Genomic DNA, 14,606 nt, shown 5'->3' on the forward strand with positions numbered 1-14,606 from the left:
ATCTGTTTTTGATGCACATTGATGAGAAATGATTTCATTCCAGGCTGTTTGAGGGGGCTGCTGACAAACTTAATCTGGTAGCACTGACAGGTTTTCTGTACCAACTGAAGAAGGCATCCCAAGCTCAGCTGTTTCATTCAGTGACTGACACCGTGGATTACTCTTTGGCAATGCCAGGTAGATCTTTGTATTTTATAAAACGTATCTTGTGTCAAATAGTTGGGTTTCACCACACAAGCAATTCCCTTACTAAAAACACATTGCCAGCTGTGAGTTTCCTTAACAATTTATTGCGAATGAAGATAGTGCGGTTTGTTCCATTGCTGATGGCCAAGAATCATTAGCAGCTAGCTACATAGTAATGTCCCTCCTGCCACTATCTTTCTCCTTCTATAACAAAATCTATTACAATAAATATATTTGTATAATCAAGTACCACACTTAGTTTCTGTAGTAAAATGTGTTAAAGTCCAGTTATCCTTTTCAAGGTAACTTTTATTTTATCCACTACACCACAATTGTCAAACACAAGGCCCATGGGCCTAATGCGGCCCTCCTTGCCATTTTATGTGGCCCTTGAGAGCTTCCAATGTCCATCACTTGAAGCAGCCCACCACCACCACAATCTCCCCACATAGCCACTCTGCAGCGGAGCAGTATAATATTTACTGCTCCAACGATGTGTGTTGAGTCTCTTCTGTTCTTCTTGGCAGTTACACGCTCTATACGTCCTTCCGATCACATGACATACCACAGAGCAACAGGTATATAGCATAGAGTATATGGCCGTCAGGAAGATCAGAGGAGACTTGAAGCAGACTGGAGCAGGCAAATATTAAACTGCTCCACTTGTTTACTCTGAAGAAGGGGGAGGAGCAGATCCTCCACGGTCACTATAGTTTGAGACAGTTCATTAAATATTAAATCGTTTGGCCCACGAATTAGACTATGTTTTAGATTTTGGCCCCTTACGTAAGTGAGTGTGACACCCCTGCTTATCCTATACAGTATATGAAAAAAATTGTTTATTTACAGGAGAGATAAAATCTACACAGGACAAAAGAAGTGCTTTACATCTCTTCCGCCTTGGTGATGTTATGCTGCGAATCATTCGAAGTAAATCCCGCCCCTTGCTTCATGTCATACGCTGCTGGAGTGTGGTGGCCCCTCATTTTGTAGAGGTAAAATAAGAAAAATAGTATTGTAAAATTGTACAAAACTGGAGTATGGAAGATCACATCTCCACTGCAAAACGTAAATGCATGTGTTCCATTCTTTATTTGAATGAAGGTGTTCTATTCAGCTGGTATTATCCATCCTGAAGTGTGAAAACCCAGGGGCAGGTTGTAGCCTTTTTGTGATCCATATGCCACACGTGAATCTGAACCAGATACCAATTTATTACTTACTTGCATCCCTGCAGAATCCTTGTGTTTTCTATAAGCTAATCAGTGTAGGCTGCAGCACTGCAGTACATTCCATGCCACTTGTCATTAGTGGCTTTCATCTTAATGCTGTTTATATTGTGTAGATGCCCCAAATGTCCACAGCACAGCAGACTTTCAGATACTGTTTGTTTTCATTACTCCACATTGAAGACCCCAAATAAACTGCAGGCTAATAAGTAAACAAAAATATGTATTAAATATTCATTTTGTCGTGTGTATCCCTTTTTTTTCCTAAGCAAGTGAACAGAAAGTTTAATGTACAGCCGAGAGCATAACTGTAAATCATGGGGACCCCAGCAAAACTTTAATGGGGTCCCCAATGTTTACACCCTTTCACTTGCCAACCCCTGGTGACCCTCACAGCCTGGGGCTGATCTTGCAGGGGTCATAGAACAAGTGTGGCTTTTACACCCATAAGAAATGTAGCCGCGAAAACACCTGATCTGAAGCATGGACCCTGAATCAGAGGGAGTAAAGTAGTAGTTGGTGGCCCCCCTTGCAGCTCTGGGCCCCTCTGCATTCACAAGGACTGCTTCCCTCTGGCTACCTCCCTGTGTACTGCCCTTAAATAGAGGCAGGTATTGTATAAAAGGGTGTCGGAATAGATGGACTATTTCTGATCCAGTGAATACTAAGTGCAAATATATACATTTACATATGTGGCAGATGTCTTACATTTTAATCTCTTTCTGCTGGTTCCAGGCAGCTTGTCACAAAGAAAGGCATGTTTCCAAGAAGGCAGTTTCCTTTATACATGACGTCATGACTGAAGTGCTGACTGATTGGGAGGAGCCCCCTCATTTCCACTTTAATGAGGCCCTTTTCCGGCCTTTTGAGCGGATAATGCAGCTGGAGCTATGTGATGAGGATGTACAAGATCAGGCAAGTGATTCTAAAAAAAACTAACAAAATGTTTTGATGTGTGCCTTACTACAAGCTTCCAATTAATTAGCCTCAGCACACACACACCTCAGTGCTACAGCATATGAATAACATTTCTATGGATAATATGAGGAGTACCAATTGTATGGACAGTATGAACCGTGCTGCAAATTGAGAAAGTATTTTAGACATGTGGACATCGCGTGGACTGATTTACCAAAGAGGATGTATGTGTTTACCTTCTGTCATGTGCAAAAGTTTGATTTTCTCTGGCACTAGTGGGAGTTTAAAGTCAATAAACTTGGCCTGATTTATCACCACATGCTTAAAGTAAGCAAAAGAGTGCGAAACAATCAAACAGAAAAATGCTTCATTAAGGGCTCTTTCCCACTAAGGCTAAGGTTCCCGTTAAGGTCGCATAACGTGCCCCTAACGCAATGCATGTGAGCTTTGAAGTTGGATGTTATATAGAGCTACGTTATGCGTCTCTTGATGCGTCCGTGATGCGTACTTTTTGGCGCATACTATCAGACGAAAGCGGCGCGGCAAATTAAAAAAAAAACAGTACTGAGCATGTGCAAACGTCCGAACACAGCCAAATTGGAATATAACACACAGCACGCTGCACTTTCATTTACCATTCAGCGTTATACTCCAACGCAACGTGGGCACTGTGAACAGCCCATTGATTTCTCAGTGCTGTGACTAGTTGGGCTGCGTTACAGGCTGCTCTAACGTGCGCCTGTAACGTCACACTGTGAAAGCAGCCTTAACAGATGAAACCTGATTGGTCACTTTGGGCTACTGCTTCACTTTTAATCCAGTCTTTGTGCATGTGATGAAAAAATCAGCACCAAATTGTCACTATGTTTTATTGTACCCAAAAGATACAATTAGTAATTTCTTCCCTCAGCAGTGATACACGACTGTCATTTTACCAGTAACCGGAAGATGACAGCACATGGTACAAATGTACTTGTTAAACATAATTCGTAAGAAATTAAATCACTTCTGTAATGACAGTCTTATATTAATAATGTAAATGCTGAAATTAAATATGTCTCTCACTAGCAAATAATATGAGGCAATAATTGAGTTAGAACTTCATTTTGGAAAACAAAATAGGCATTTGTGGGGGGTTTCAGCATGCTAATAAGTTTGAAATGTTGGATTGCCAGTGGGTGGCAGTGTTTCACACAACACTAAATATATTGGGACTGTTTTACTGTACTACATATTACGGTACATTTTGACATCCGGTAATGAAGTAAAGAACAGTGTATCTTCTGATGTTCCTTACAGCAGACAGTCAAAATTATTCTATAACTCATATGGGTGTAGTAGACTGGAATAATTTTGATTTATGGGTTATTGTAAACATGTTAACTACTTTGTATCCATATTGTACAAATGGTATAAACAAGAGTACTGTACTTATGTATTAGGCCGTCGACCAGACTGACCTATGTGTTTCACGTGCAGACAAAGGGCTTGATTCACTAACAAGTGCTAAGTGTTAAAAGCGGGTCTTCCCGTGGTATGCACGCAAAATCGTGCACGCTAAGTTTTGCGCGTGCAAACCATAGCGCTGAACGGTGCACGCAATTACTAACTGCTTTGGACGTGCAAACTACTTAGCACCCTAGTTCGCACGTCCAAAGCCTTAAGACGTGCTAACTCAGTTAGCACCAGTTAGTTTTGGCCCATGCCCAAAGTGTACAGCCTGATTGAAGAGCAGCTGATTGGTCAGTGGTTACTGAGAACACAGACTGTAATCTGGTTAACTGGAGGTGCTCTGACGCCCCGAGTGGATCAAATAAAAAGTATGCATGAAGACACATTTACTTACATAATAAATCAACAGCTGATCTATTCCATGGACAGCAGCTCAGTGCTGCCTGAGTGTACAATTACACACCAGGATCCTCGCTTGCAGTCTTTGGCCTCTGGGCTTCGGGCAGATATACTAAACCTATTTGGTTGGTGGCAGGGATAGTGTTTTCAAGTGGGTCTCTGCACCCCCAGTAAGCACTGAGCTGCCGCCTGTGGAATAGATCAGCTGTTTATTTAAGCCAATGTTTTAATTATTTATTTATTTCATTGTAAATTCAACTGTATTTTTTTATTTGATCCACTGAAAGGCGCCAGAGCACCTCCAGTGAACCAGTTTACAGTCTGTGTTGCTGTAAGGATAAGGAACACAGCAGAGCTGATTCATGGGGAATTAGCTGCTTTACAACCACAGTGTAAAGTTTTTCTGCAGGTGAAGCAAATAAGCTGATCTGGTGGGGCGGCCTAATGAATAAATACCTAAACAAGTTTTGAACATGTTGAGCGTCCTTACAATTAGGTTTTTTTCTTATAGTAAACTTTTTTCTTTTGTTTTGTATAATAAATTAGGTATGCTATGCCATACCAATGGTAGAAATATTGTAAGTGCCATAGTACTATATATGTTCTTTAATTATGATAAAATTGCATTTCTGAAGTGGTCATATGGTACGTGACCACTTATTTAGAAAATGTCTAAATCCTGCTTTTAGAGAGTATCCAGTGAATGGTAATAACTCATACCTCCCAACTTTTTGAGATGAGAAAAAGGGACACTTAAGCCACACCCATGCCACACCCCTGGCCATGCCCTCACCACGCCCAACTGATTTCATAAGAAAAATATGTTGTTTTATAATTCAAACCACACTGGCTACTTCTATCCTGGTTCATTTTCCTTCATAGTAACATTTTAAAATTAGTAATATATCAATTTAAAGGATAGGAAATAAAGTTTAGAGTCAATCAAACATTTTTTGTCTAGAAATATATATATTTATATAGAAAGAGGGACAAAGTCCTGAAAGAGGGACAAATGAGGGGGACAGAGGGACAGGGCTCCCAAAAAGGAACTGTCCCTCTGAAAGAGGGACAGTTGGGAGCTATGATAACTGGGAAGGATGAACACATGTATTTGACATATCACCAGTGCCATGCTGCCCACTGTGAGATTTACCCTGGGGCACCTCCCAACTCCATATTTATTGATACCGGGGCCCATATGAAATTTACTTTTACTCATACGTTTTCTCCTAGGTGATATTTTCATACCTTGTAAATAAATTGCCTTTTAAACTATCAGCAAGCAAGAAAATAATTACAGTAAAAGGACTTTGGTAGTACTTTTCCACCTACTTTTTGTTACGTCTTCAATTGCTAAGTGCTGAAAAGTTTTTTTCAAAAAGAAGTTAAAAATGTATCTCCCAGGACAGTGTTTCTCAAACCCGTCCTCGTGACTCCCCAACGGTGCATGTTTTGCAGGCAACCTCACCTATGCACAGGTGGGGTAATTAGTGTCTCAGCTGGGTGGATTCTATGTAGCTGATACACTAATTATCCCACCTGTGCATAGGTGAGGTTGTCTGCAAAAACATGCACTGTTGGGGAGTCACGAGGACAGGTTTGAGAAATCCTGTCCTAGGAGAAAAAGTGAATTGCATATGGGCCCAGGTGTCAAAACCTGCTTCCCAAGGACAGCCATTGTGTCATAGAGATGTAAGCAGGTGTAGAGGTACTGAACTAATTACCACCACTCAAGCTCCTTGCTCCAGTGCCACAGTGCTCCAGCAAACTTTGTGTCCCTTTTTGCCACATTGCGGAATATGGCCATTATAAAAAAAAATAACTTCAGCCATTTTTCAGAGCTTGTCAGGGTTCTCAAATATCATCCAGAATAATTATTTTCTGTCTATCTCAGGTGGTCACATCCATCGGTGAACTGGTGGAAGTGTGCTCTCCTCAGATTCAGTCAGGGTGGAGACCTCTCTTCAGTGCTTTGGAGACTGTACATAGCAGCAAGTCGGATATTAAGGAATATCTTGTGGGAGATTACTCCATGGGTAAGTCCAGAGGTGCTGTACAGCTTTTCTTTTCTGTCTGCACAATAAAGATTTGAAGAAAAAAGTTATAAATCTGAAGTGGACTTGTCTGACAGGGTTTTTTTTCCTGAGTATGCCTGTCTGCCATTACAAAAGGAATTTACTCCATATATAAAGTTCCTGGTTTATTTTGTGTCATGGAAATGTTGGCAGGAGAATTGCTTCTTCTCCTGCTGCAACAAGAATAGATAAGGTGATCTTAGATGATAATTAATAGCATGCTAAAGGCGTGCCTTACATTGAGCAGCCCTGGAAACCACCGTTGAAGAATAATGACTTAAATCTGTGAGCAGATGAACTGTTTTATGCTGGGTACACACGATGCGATTTCCCGCTTGATCAGCTGGATCGATCGATTATTTCCGACATGTTCGATCAGGTTTCGATCGATACAGCCGTTGATTTTTGAATACTTAACATGCAAAAGCGATGGCTGTATCAATCGAAACCCGATCAAACATGTCGGAAATAATCGATCCTGCCGATCGAGCGGGAAATCGCATCAAACGATGATTAACAAAAAGAAGTCCTTATTCCTGTCTCACGAAATTGCAAATGCAGCCAACAGACCTGCCCAACTCTTCCACACGGTTGACAGTCTCTGCAATCCATCTTGCAGGAAATCCAGCATCAGACCTTCACAGGAACTGTGCGAGAAATTTGCCCACTTCTTCTCAGACAAAGTCTCCTCCATACGATCTGCCATTCAATTCACAGCCCCAGAAACCCATGCAGAGCCATGTAACAGGTGCAAAAATAGCCTACCACCATGGTCTGATTTTAAGGTAATCACTGAAAAAGACATCTTGGATATCCTCTCAAACCTTCGCCAGACTACCTGCGATCTGGACCCTGGCCCCACTAAGTTCATGTTGAAATGCCCTGAACTATTTACACCGGCATTCCACAAAATAGTCAACGGCTCCTTACAAGAAGGGTGGTTTCCCTCTACTCTGAAAGAAGCAATCGTCAGGCCTCTACTCAAGAAACCATCCTTAGACCCAGATGCTCTAAACAGCTACAGACCTGTCTCAAACCTCCCCTTTCTAGGAAAAGTTATTGAAAAGGCTGTCTACCTCCAACTTGAAGCCAGGCTCTCCAGAAACAACATCCTTGACCCTCTTCAATCTGGTTTCAGGAAATATCACAGCTGTGAAACAGCCCTCACCCAGATTTGCAATGATCTGCTCATTGCAAGAGACAAGGGTCAATGTTCCATCCTGATTTTGCTCGACCTCTCAGCGGCTTTTGACACAGTCGATCATGAAATCTTACTCAACAGGCTACAAGAGTACTGTGGCATAGATGGCATTGTTCTCCGGTGGTTCAACTCCTTCCTGGCTGGCAGAACACAAAGGGTAGCCTTAGGGCCCTTCCTCTCCAACCCTGTACCACTAAAATACGGTGTACCTCAGGGCGCAATATTATCCCCTTTACTGTTCACCATATACATGCTGCCACTTGGAGAAATCATACAAAAACATGGCCTGACATATCATTGCTATGCTGATGACACCCAGCTATATTTGTCATTCAAACCTGATGTCACAGACCCTACTCCACAAATAAACGCATGCTTAGCTGAGCTTCAGGAGTGGATGAATAATAATTGGCTAAAACTTAATGCTGACAAAACTGAGGTTCTTGTTATCGAGGGCCAGGGCTCAACAGCAAAGCAGCTCCAGTCTCAACCAACACTGCTAAGGATAGGGAGCTCAGACCTGAACAACTCAGACTGTGTGCGCAGCCTGGGAGTACTGATTGATGGGAAATTAAGCTTCAGGAATCAAATCTCAGCTGTTGTGAAACATTCCTTCTTTCACCTAAGGAATATTGCAAGGATTAAACACCTAATTCCTTCAGAGGATCTTCCAACCCTAGTTCATGCCTTCGTCACATCAAGGTTAGACTACTGCAACTTCCTCTACACAGGCCTGCATAAGAAAGACTTACGCCGCCTGCAATTAGTACAGAATGCCACCGCAAGGCTGTTAACGAGCCAACCCCGCCATTGCCACATAACACCAACCCTGAGCTCACTCCACTGGCTACCGATAAAATGGAGAATTCTGTTTAAGATTGGCTTACTGACATTCAAATCCTTGCACAATCTGGGCCCTGGATACCTGAAGGACTTGTTGCAACTACATCACACCCCCCACAATCTTAGATCAAAAGGACGTAACACCTTGGTCACCCCCAGAGTCCACCTCAAAACCTTTGGAGACAGAGCCTTTTGTCATGCTGCCCCTACACTTTGGAACTCCCTGCCACACCCAATCAGGACAGCCCCATCCCTGGAAGCATTTAAGTCTAAACTGAAAACCTACCTTTTCAGTCTGGCATTCATGAACATCTGACTATCTCCTCTGTAACACAACCCAGCCTGAAACCCTGTATTAATCTGAGACACAGCTATGCGCTTTGAGTCCTATGGGAGAAAAGCGCTTTACAAATGTTATTTTATTGTATTGTATCATGTACCCAGCATTAGCTTGTTGACCATTTAAGGATGTTAATGAGGATGATAATATTTGATCATTTTAAAAGATTTCAAGGGTAAGCTTTCATTCCATTAAGTCTCTTTTAAGCCTCATACACATGGTACAATTTTCCATCAGATCGACCGGTGATCTGATAAGAAATTGCATCGTGTGTAGACGTCCAAATTGTTCCCAGTTGATTTAGCGTTAAGTACCCAAAATCGATTGGATATTTTCTGATAAATACGTCGATCTGACAGAAAATTGTACTGTGTGTACCCAGCTTTAGACTTTGTACTTTCTTGTGTACACAGGGATGTTAAAAGTGTGCTCTATTGGGTTGACAGCTTAAGGTTCGTACAGATGCACAATGGTTGTCGCCTGAAGGGATTGGGACTCAATCCCTTGAGCGGCAGTTTGAAGCCGAGTGTTGTACAGATGCCGTTATCCTAAGGAGTCCTATTCAATATGAAGAGAAAAGGGGGAAAGCAAGGGTTGAACACAATCGCTTATCTGCCTCCCCCCATAATACAACTGTCACAGCAACCAAAACATAGAGCAAAACAGGCAGGGAATGGTCTATAGCAATGTACACAATATTCATTTTTTTTCTTAAAAAGCAGTGACACAAACTGTAATAAAACCAAGTAAAAACACTAGATTTGGGGCATATGATGACTACGGGGGACTATGGAGGACTATGGACTATGCTATTAATTAAATACATCGTACAGCTGGCCAGTAGTAAGGCACCACCTACATACCACAGTGAAAATTCACACACACCTCATACATGTGTGTGTGTGTGTGTGTCTGTGTGTGTGTGTATATACAGTTCCTCCTCTTCTCTTCCTAGAGGAAATCACATGGTCTAAGGTAAAGTGTGGTCACCCATCTGTGTTTTGCGGTCAAGTGCCACACAGGGGTCCAAAAACCATCTAGGCATCCAATTTGAAAGCACCCAGTATCCAGTTTGATGCTTGTAATACATGTATATCATCAATATGGCTAAGGTAGAAGGTTTCAGCAAGGGCAAGGCCTAAACTGAAGCCCTGAAGCATGCAGATGCAAGTCCCCAAGCAATAGCCTCAGCAAATGACATTAATGCAAAGCATACAATTAGTGAGCTGATGCAGCGGAATGCATAAGGACAGTTCACCACTCCTTCAAGTCATAAGAGCATGTGGGTAAAGTATTAAGATAGCCACTAATGATCCACTTTCTAGCAAAAAAATAGTTTGAGCATTCAGATAATTCCAACCAGATGAAAAATAGTTCACTACCACCATCAATGAACCAATCTTTTGAATCAACAGTAAAAAAGCATGTGGGCACCAGTAAAATGCACACCTCTGTGTTTAATATAACCGGTTCAGCCTCACAGCTATTTTCACCTTAAAGAGTAACTGTCAGGCTGCAGAAGCTAATTTAAACCTCTATTCTCCTGTGTTAAACAGTTTAGAAGGAAGCTCAAAAGCCATTAGTGAAGATAAACATTTCAGTTACCTTTGATGTGTGCTTATCTTAAAGTCTGTTATAGACCCATAAAGACGCAAGCCGCAGCTAAACTGCAAAGCATTCTGGGGCCCTCCCCTCGGCTGCTAATGAGACGGTACAGCAGCTTGTGTAATCAGTCCAGAGCGTAGCACTGATAAATCTCCGGGCAGACTACACTGCAGGAGTCAGCTATTGTTCCTAGCCACATGGCTCATTAATATTCACTGCACACCGTGTTGTTCAAGAACGAGCTTATCTGTGATCAGAAGCAGGCAGGACATGACGACACATTTGGCTTCACAAACATGGAGCCTGCCATGAGCTGTCAGGAGCATCTATCTCTGCATATACTATATACAAATTCTGTGAAATCCAAACGTGGACAGTGAAATGCATATGTAATGTAAGTACAGCCAATCTTTAGCTACTGATATATGTGTTTATTTTCTCTGAGACCTTATACCTAACAGCTCCTCTTTAAGGACTGAAGCAATTTTCCCCTGTCAGCGCTGCTCTCATTCATTCGCTAATAGCTTTATCACTACTCATCACACATAAATTATTTAGATCTTGTTTTTTTCACCACAAATTTGGCTTTTGGGGGGTGACATTTGTTGTTAGTAACTACTAAAATGTCTATGTATTTTAAAGAGAAAAACGAGGGAAAAATACACTATTTCTCCAATTCCAGCCTCTATAGTTTTAAAATGAACAATGCTACTGAACATTTTACCCACACATTGTATCTGCCTATCTGTCGTGGTTATCACAAGATTTAAATTATGTCCCTAGTGCATAGTATGGTGACAATATATTATTTGGAAATAAAGGTGCATTTTTTCTTTGTTGTGTTTTTTATTTTCTCATTGCACACTACCAATGATTACAAGCCTTTATTTGAAAAAAAAAACAGTAATACATCCTCATGACATACATATTTAAAAAGCGGAGTCCCTAAGGTAACTATTTAAGTATTCACTTTTCAATTCTGTCACTTTTGGTGTTTTTTACAAGTGTATTAGTTTGGTGCAGAGTATATGAAAATAACAATTGCATTGCTTTTCATTTCATTTGCTGCTAAAACAAAACCACATCACATATGCCTAATCTCTCAAAGACCCCAAATACTATTCTCTTGCTTGTCCTGGTAAAAATGATACCCTATACACATAATCAGATAGCTTCTTGGCCACGCAATACTCTGTTAACCAGGAGCAGCACTAATGCATTTTTCAAGGCCATTTTTTGCAACAAAAGTAATACAGTCATGCTTTGTTCGCAAAGCCCCTGGAGTGTCAAAACATTTGAAACAGGTCACAAATGTCACCATTCTGAAAACTAGAGACCCAGGCCTACTAAGATATACATATTTTGAAACAATTGGACTTCTACGGTTTTGCTAAAATTGAATCATAACTTGGAAAATGATATTTTTTACATATTTTTTTCACTTTGGCACTAGAAAAAAATCTGATGACTTAGGCCTCAGTCCTAAAACACACCAAAAATTTTTTCTACAGCTCATCACGGTTAAAATGATACAACATATGCCTTACTTAGTAACAAATGGTTGGGTGCAGCAATCAATTATACCCAATGTGCACTATTTTTTTTGCACTAATTGTTGCAGAGCTCAGTATAGCTAGTATAGTGCTCATTATAGCTAGTGAAGTGCCCCAGTTTAGCTAGTATAGTGCTCAGTATAGGTAGGTAGTGCTCAGTATAGCTAGTAAAATGCCCCAGTATAGCTAGTATAGTGCTCAGTATAGCTAGTATAGTGCTCAGTATAGTGCTCAGTATAGCTAGTGAAGTGCCCCAGTTTAGCTAGTATAGTGCTCAGTATAGTGCCCCATTATAGCTAGTATAGTGCCCCATTATAGCTAGTATAGTGCCCCCAGTATAGCTAGTATAGTGCCCCCAGTATAGCTAGTATAGTGCCCCAGTATAGCTAGTATAGTGCCCCATTATAGCTAGTATAGTGCCCCCAGTATAGCTAGTATAGTGCTCAGTATAGTGCCCCATTATAGCTAGTATAGTGCCCCATTATAGCTAGTATAGTGCCCCCAGTATAGCTAGTATAGTGCCCCCAGTATAGCTAGTATAGTGCCCCATTATAGCTAGTATAGTGCCCCCAGTATAGCGCCCCATTATAGCTAGTATAGTGCCCCATTATAGCTAGCATAGTGCCCCATATAGCTAGCATAGTGCCCCAGTATGGGTGGGTGGGTAGGTGCTGTCCCTCCCCGCTCCCCCCGCGGCCGCCGCTGCTATTACCTTAGGCGGCGCCGCTTCCTCTATCCCCGTCCTCCTCCGGTAAGTTCGGTAACTCATTCACAGCAGCGCGCCTCTCGCTGCTGTGATGACGAGGAAACCATAGAGAGCGGCTTCCTGTAGCGCGATGCCGTTACTATGGGAACCGCTCTCTATGGTTTCCTGCGTCATCACAGCAGCGGGGGGCGCGCTGCTGTGAATGAGTTACCGGAGGAGGACGGGGATAGAGGCAGCGGCGCCGCCTAAGGTAATAGCAGCGGTGGCCGCGGGGGGAGCGGAGAGGGACAGCACCTATCCATCCACCCACCCACCCATGACTCGCAAGCAAGCCGACCCCCCAACTTTTGGCCCACTTTTGGGGGGTCAAAAATTCGGCTTGCTTGCGAGTATATACGGTATATCACTTCTCTTCACAGTGATAACAAATACATTGGAACTTACCATTGGATGTCTTGCAGAATTAGAGAAAAGCCAGAGGCCATAAGTCAGGGGTCAAGCAGATCCAAGAGTCAGAAGATGGGAGCAGCAGGGTCCAAAGTTTAATTTTGAACTTTCTTTGTGTTTTCTTTTTCCTCAAAAAATTCAGTTTCCTCCAACACCCCAAAAACATAGGGGTATGCCAAATGTGAGCTCCTTTGAGGGTCTGTAAGTTACATGAATATATAGGAAAGGGGAAAATGCCAGTCAAATGTGTCCAGGTAAAGAAAAAAAAACACAAAAAGAAAGAAAAAAAAACACAAAAAAAGGAAAAAAAGAAATTCGTAATCTGCAAGTGTGTGGTATGCCCTAAAGCACTTGATAACACACAGTGCTGGGGCTGACGGGCAATCTGGGCAAAAATACCGTGACTCACACCGTCTCTTGTGTTTCACACACACTCTGCATCTTCTCAGGGGGGCTTTTTTCACTTCATTGGGGGGAATTAGTTCAGGGAAATGTCTCTCCCTCAGTCTAATTGAGTTCTCCAAATGGATAGGATCCTGTTGTGCAATTTGGCCAGGGGAATACATTAGGGACTTGTGGACTTAAATCTGGAAGTCAAGAAAGGTCATCTGTTGGCTTGTTGGTGTTGTGGCTGTTTTTAGATAGACCACAAATGCATTGTGCATGGTCATCTGCAACAAGAAGAATGTTATTTTTTTGTACCATGCTTTCCTTCTTCTTCTTAATAAATAAGGCGCCAAGACTTGGTCTAATAAGTCCACTGCTTCCATATTTTTATTGTAGGCGACTATGGCCTCTGGCTTTGTACGTTGTTCCGTTCTGGATGTGGCAAAAACTGTGGCCGCAGTGTGGATGGTAGATAGCATCATCACCTCCCGCTTGTCGTGGAACTTTATTGCCAGGAGCTCTTCAGATCTGAGTGCGTAAGACTCTCCTCTGCATAGTTTTTTATTTACTACCTGTGGGGGGAGGCCTTTACGGTTTGCTCTCACCGTCCCACATGCGCCAGTCTGGACTGAGAAGAGGAACTTAAACAGTGGCACACTTGTATAAAAGTTGTCCAAGTAGACGTGGTAGCCTTGGTGGAGAAGTGGATTTAATAGGTCCACCACTATTTTGCCACTGGTGCTAATGTACTCAGGGCACCCAGCTGGCTGCAGAATAGAGTCTTTGCCTTCATAGATTTTAAAAGTGAAGGTATAGCCAGTGCCACTCTCGCATGCCCTATAAATTTTCACCCCACATCTTGCCCTCTTGCTTGGGATGTACTGTTTCATGGAAAGTCTCCCATGAAACGGTACCAGGGATTCGTCCACAGCAATTTCCCAGTGTGGGGTATATACATCCATTAACACTGCACTTGGGTGGGTCAACAGGGGTCTCAACTTAAACAGTCTGTCATGGGCAGGGTTGGTATGTTCCACATCTTGAGTTGTCATTCAGGTGGAAAAACTTTGACAACAGCTCAAAACGCTGCCTGGGCATTATTGCTGGATAGAGGGGTGCATTGTGATAAAGGTCCCTGGACCAGTACATTTTTATCTGGGGCTTTGGGGTGATGCTCATGCTGAGCGTGAGGCCTACATAGGCCTTCATTTCGGGCACGTTGGTGGGGTGCCATTTTCTGGTGATATAGTTGGTGGGGTGGTCAG

At 42.3% G+C, this 14,606-nt stretch overlaps 1 protein-coding gene across 1 annotated transcript in view; it reads left to right on the forward strand.

Annotated features, from left to right (window-relative positions):
- The window catches only part of ARFGEF3 (ARFGEF family member 3), a 128,652-nt gene that overhangs the window by 82,363 nt on the left and 31,683 nt on the right, over nucleotides 1-14,606 (forward strand). The window contains exons 20-23 of the mRNA XM_068231665.1: nucleotides 44-177; nucleotides 1,036-1,181; nucleotides 2,151-2,330; nucleotides 6,079-6,220. Of these exons, the coding sequence (XP_068087766.1) occupies nucleotides 44-177; nucleotides 1,036-1,181; nucleotides 2,151-2,330; nucleotides 6,079-6,220 (602 nt within the window). The remainder of the gene's footprint in view (nucleotides 1-43; nucleotides 178-1,035; nucleotides 1,182-2,150; nucleotides 2,331-6,078; nucleotides 6,221-14,606) is intronic.

This window comes from Hyperolius riggenbachi, chromosome 4 (genome assembly GCF_040937935.1).
Source record: "Hyperolius riggenbachi isolate aHypRig1 chromosome 4, aHypRig1.pri, whole genome shotgun sequence".
In the NCBI taxonomy this organism is placed as follows: Eukaryota; Metazoa; Chordata; class Amphibia; order Anura; family Hyperoliidae; genus Hyperolius; species Hyperolius riggenbachi.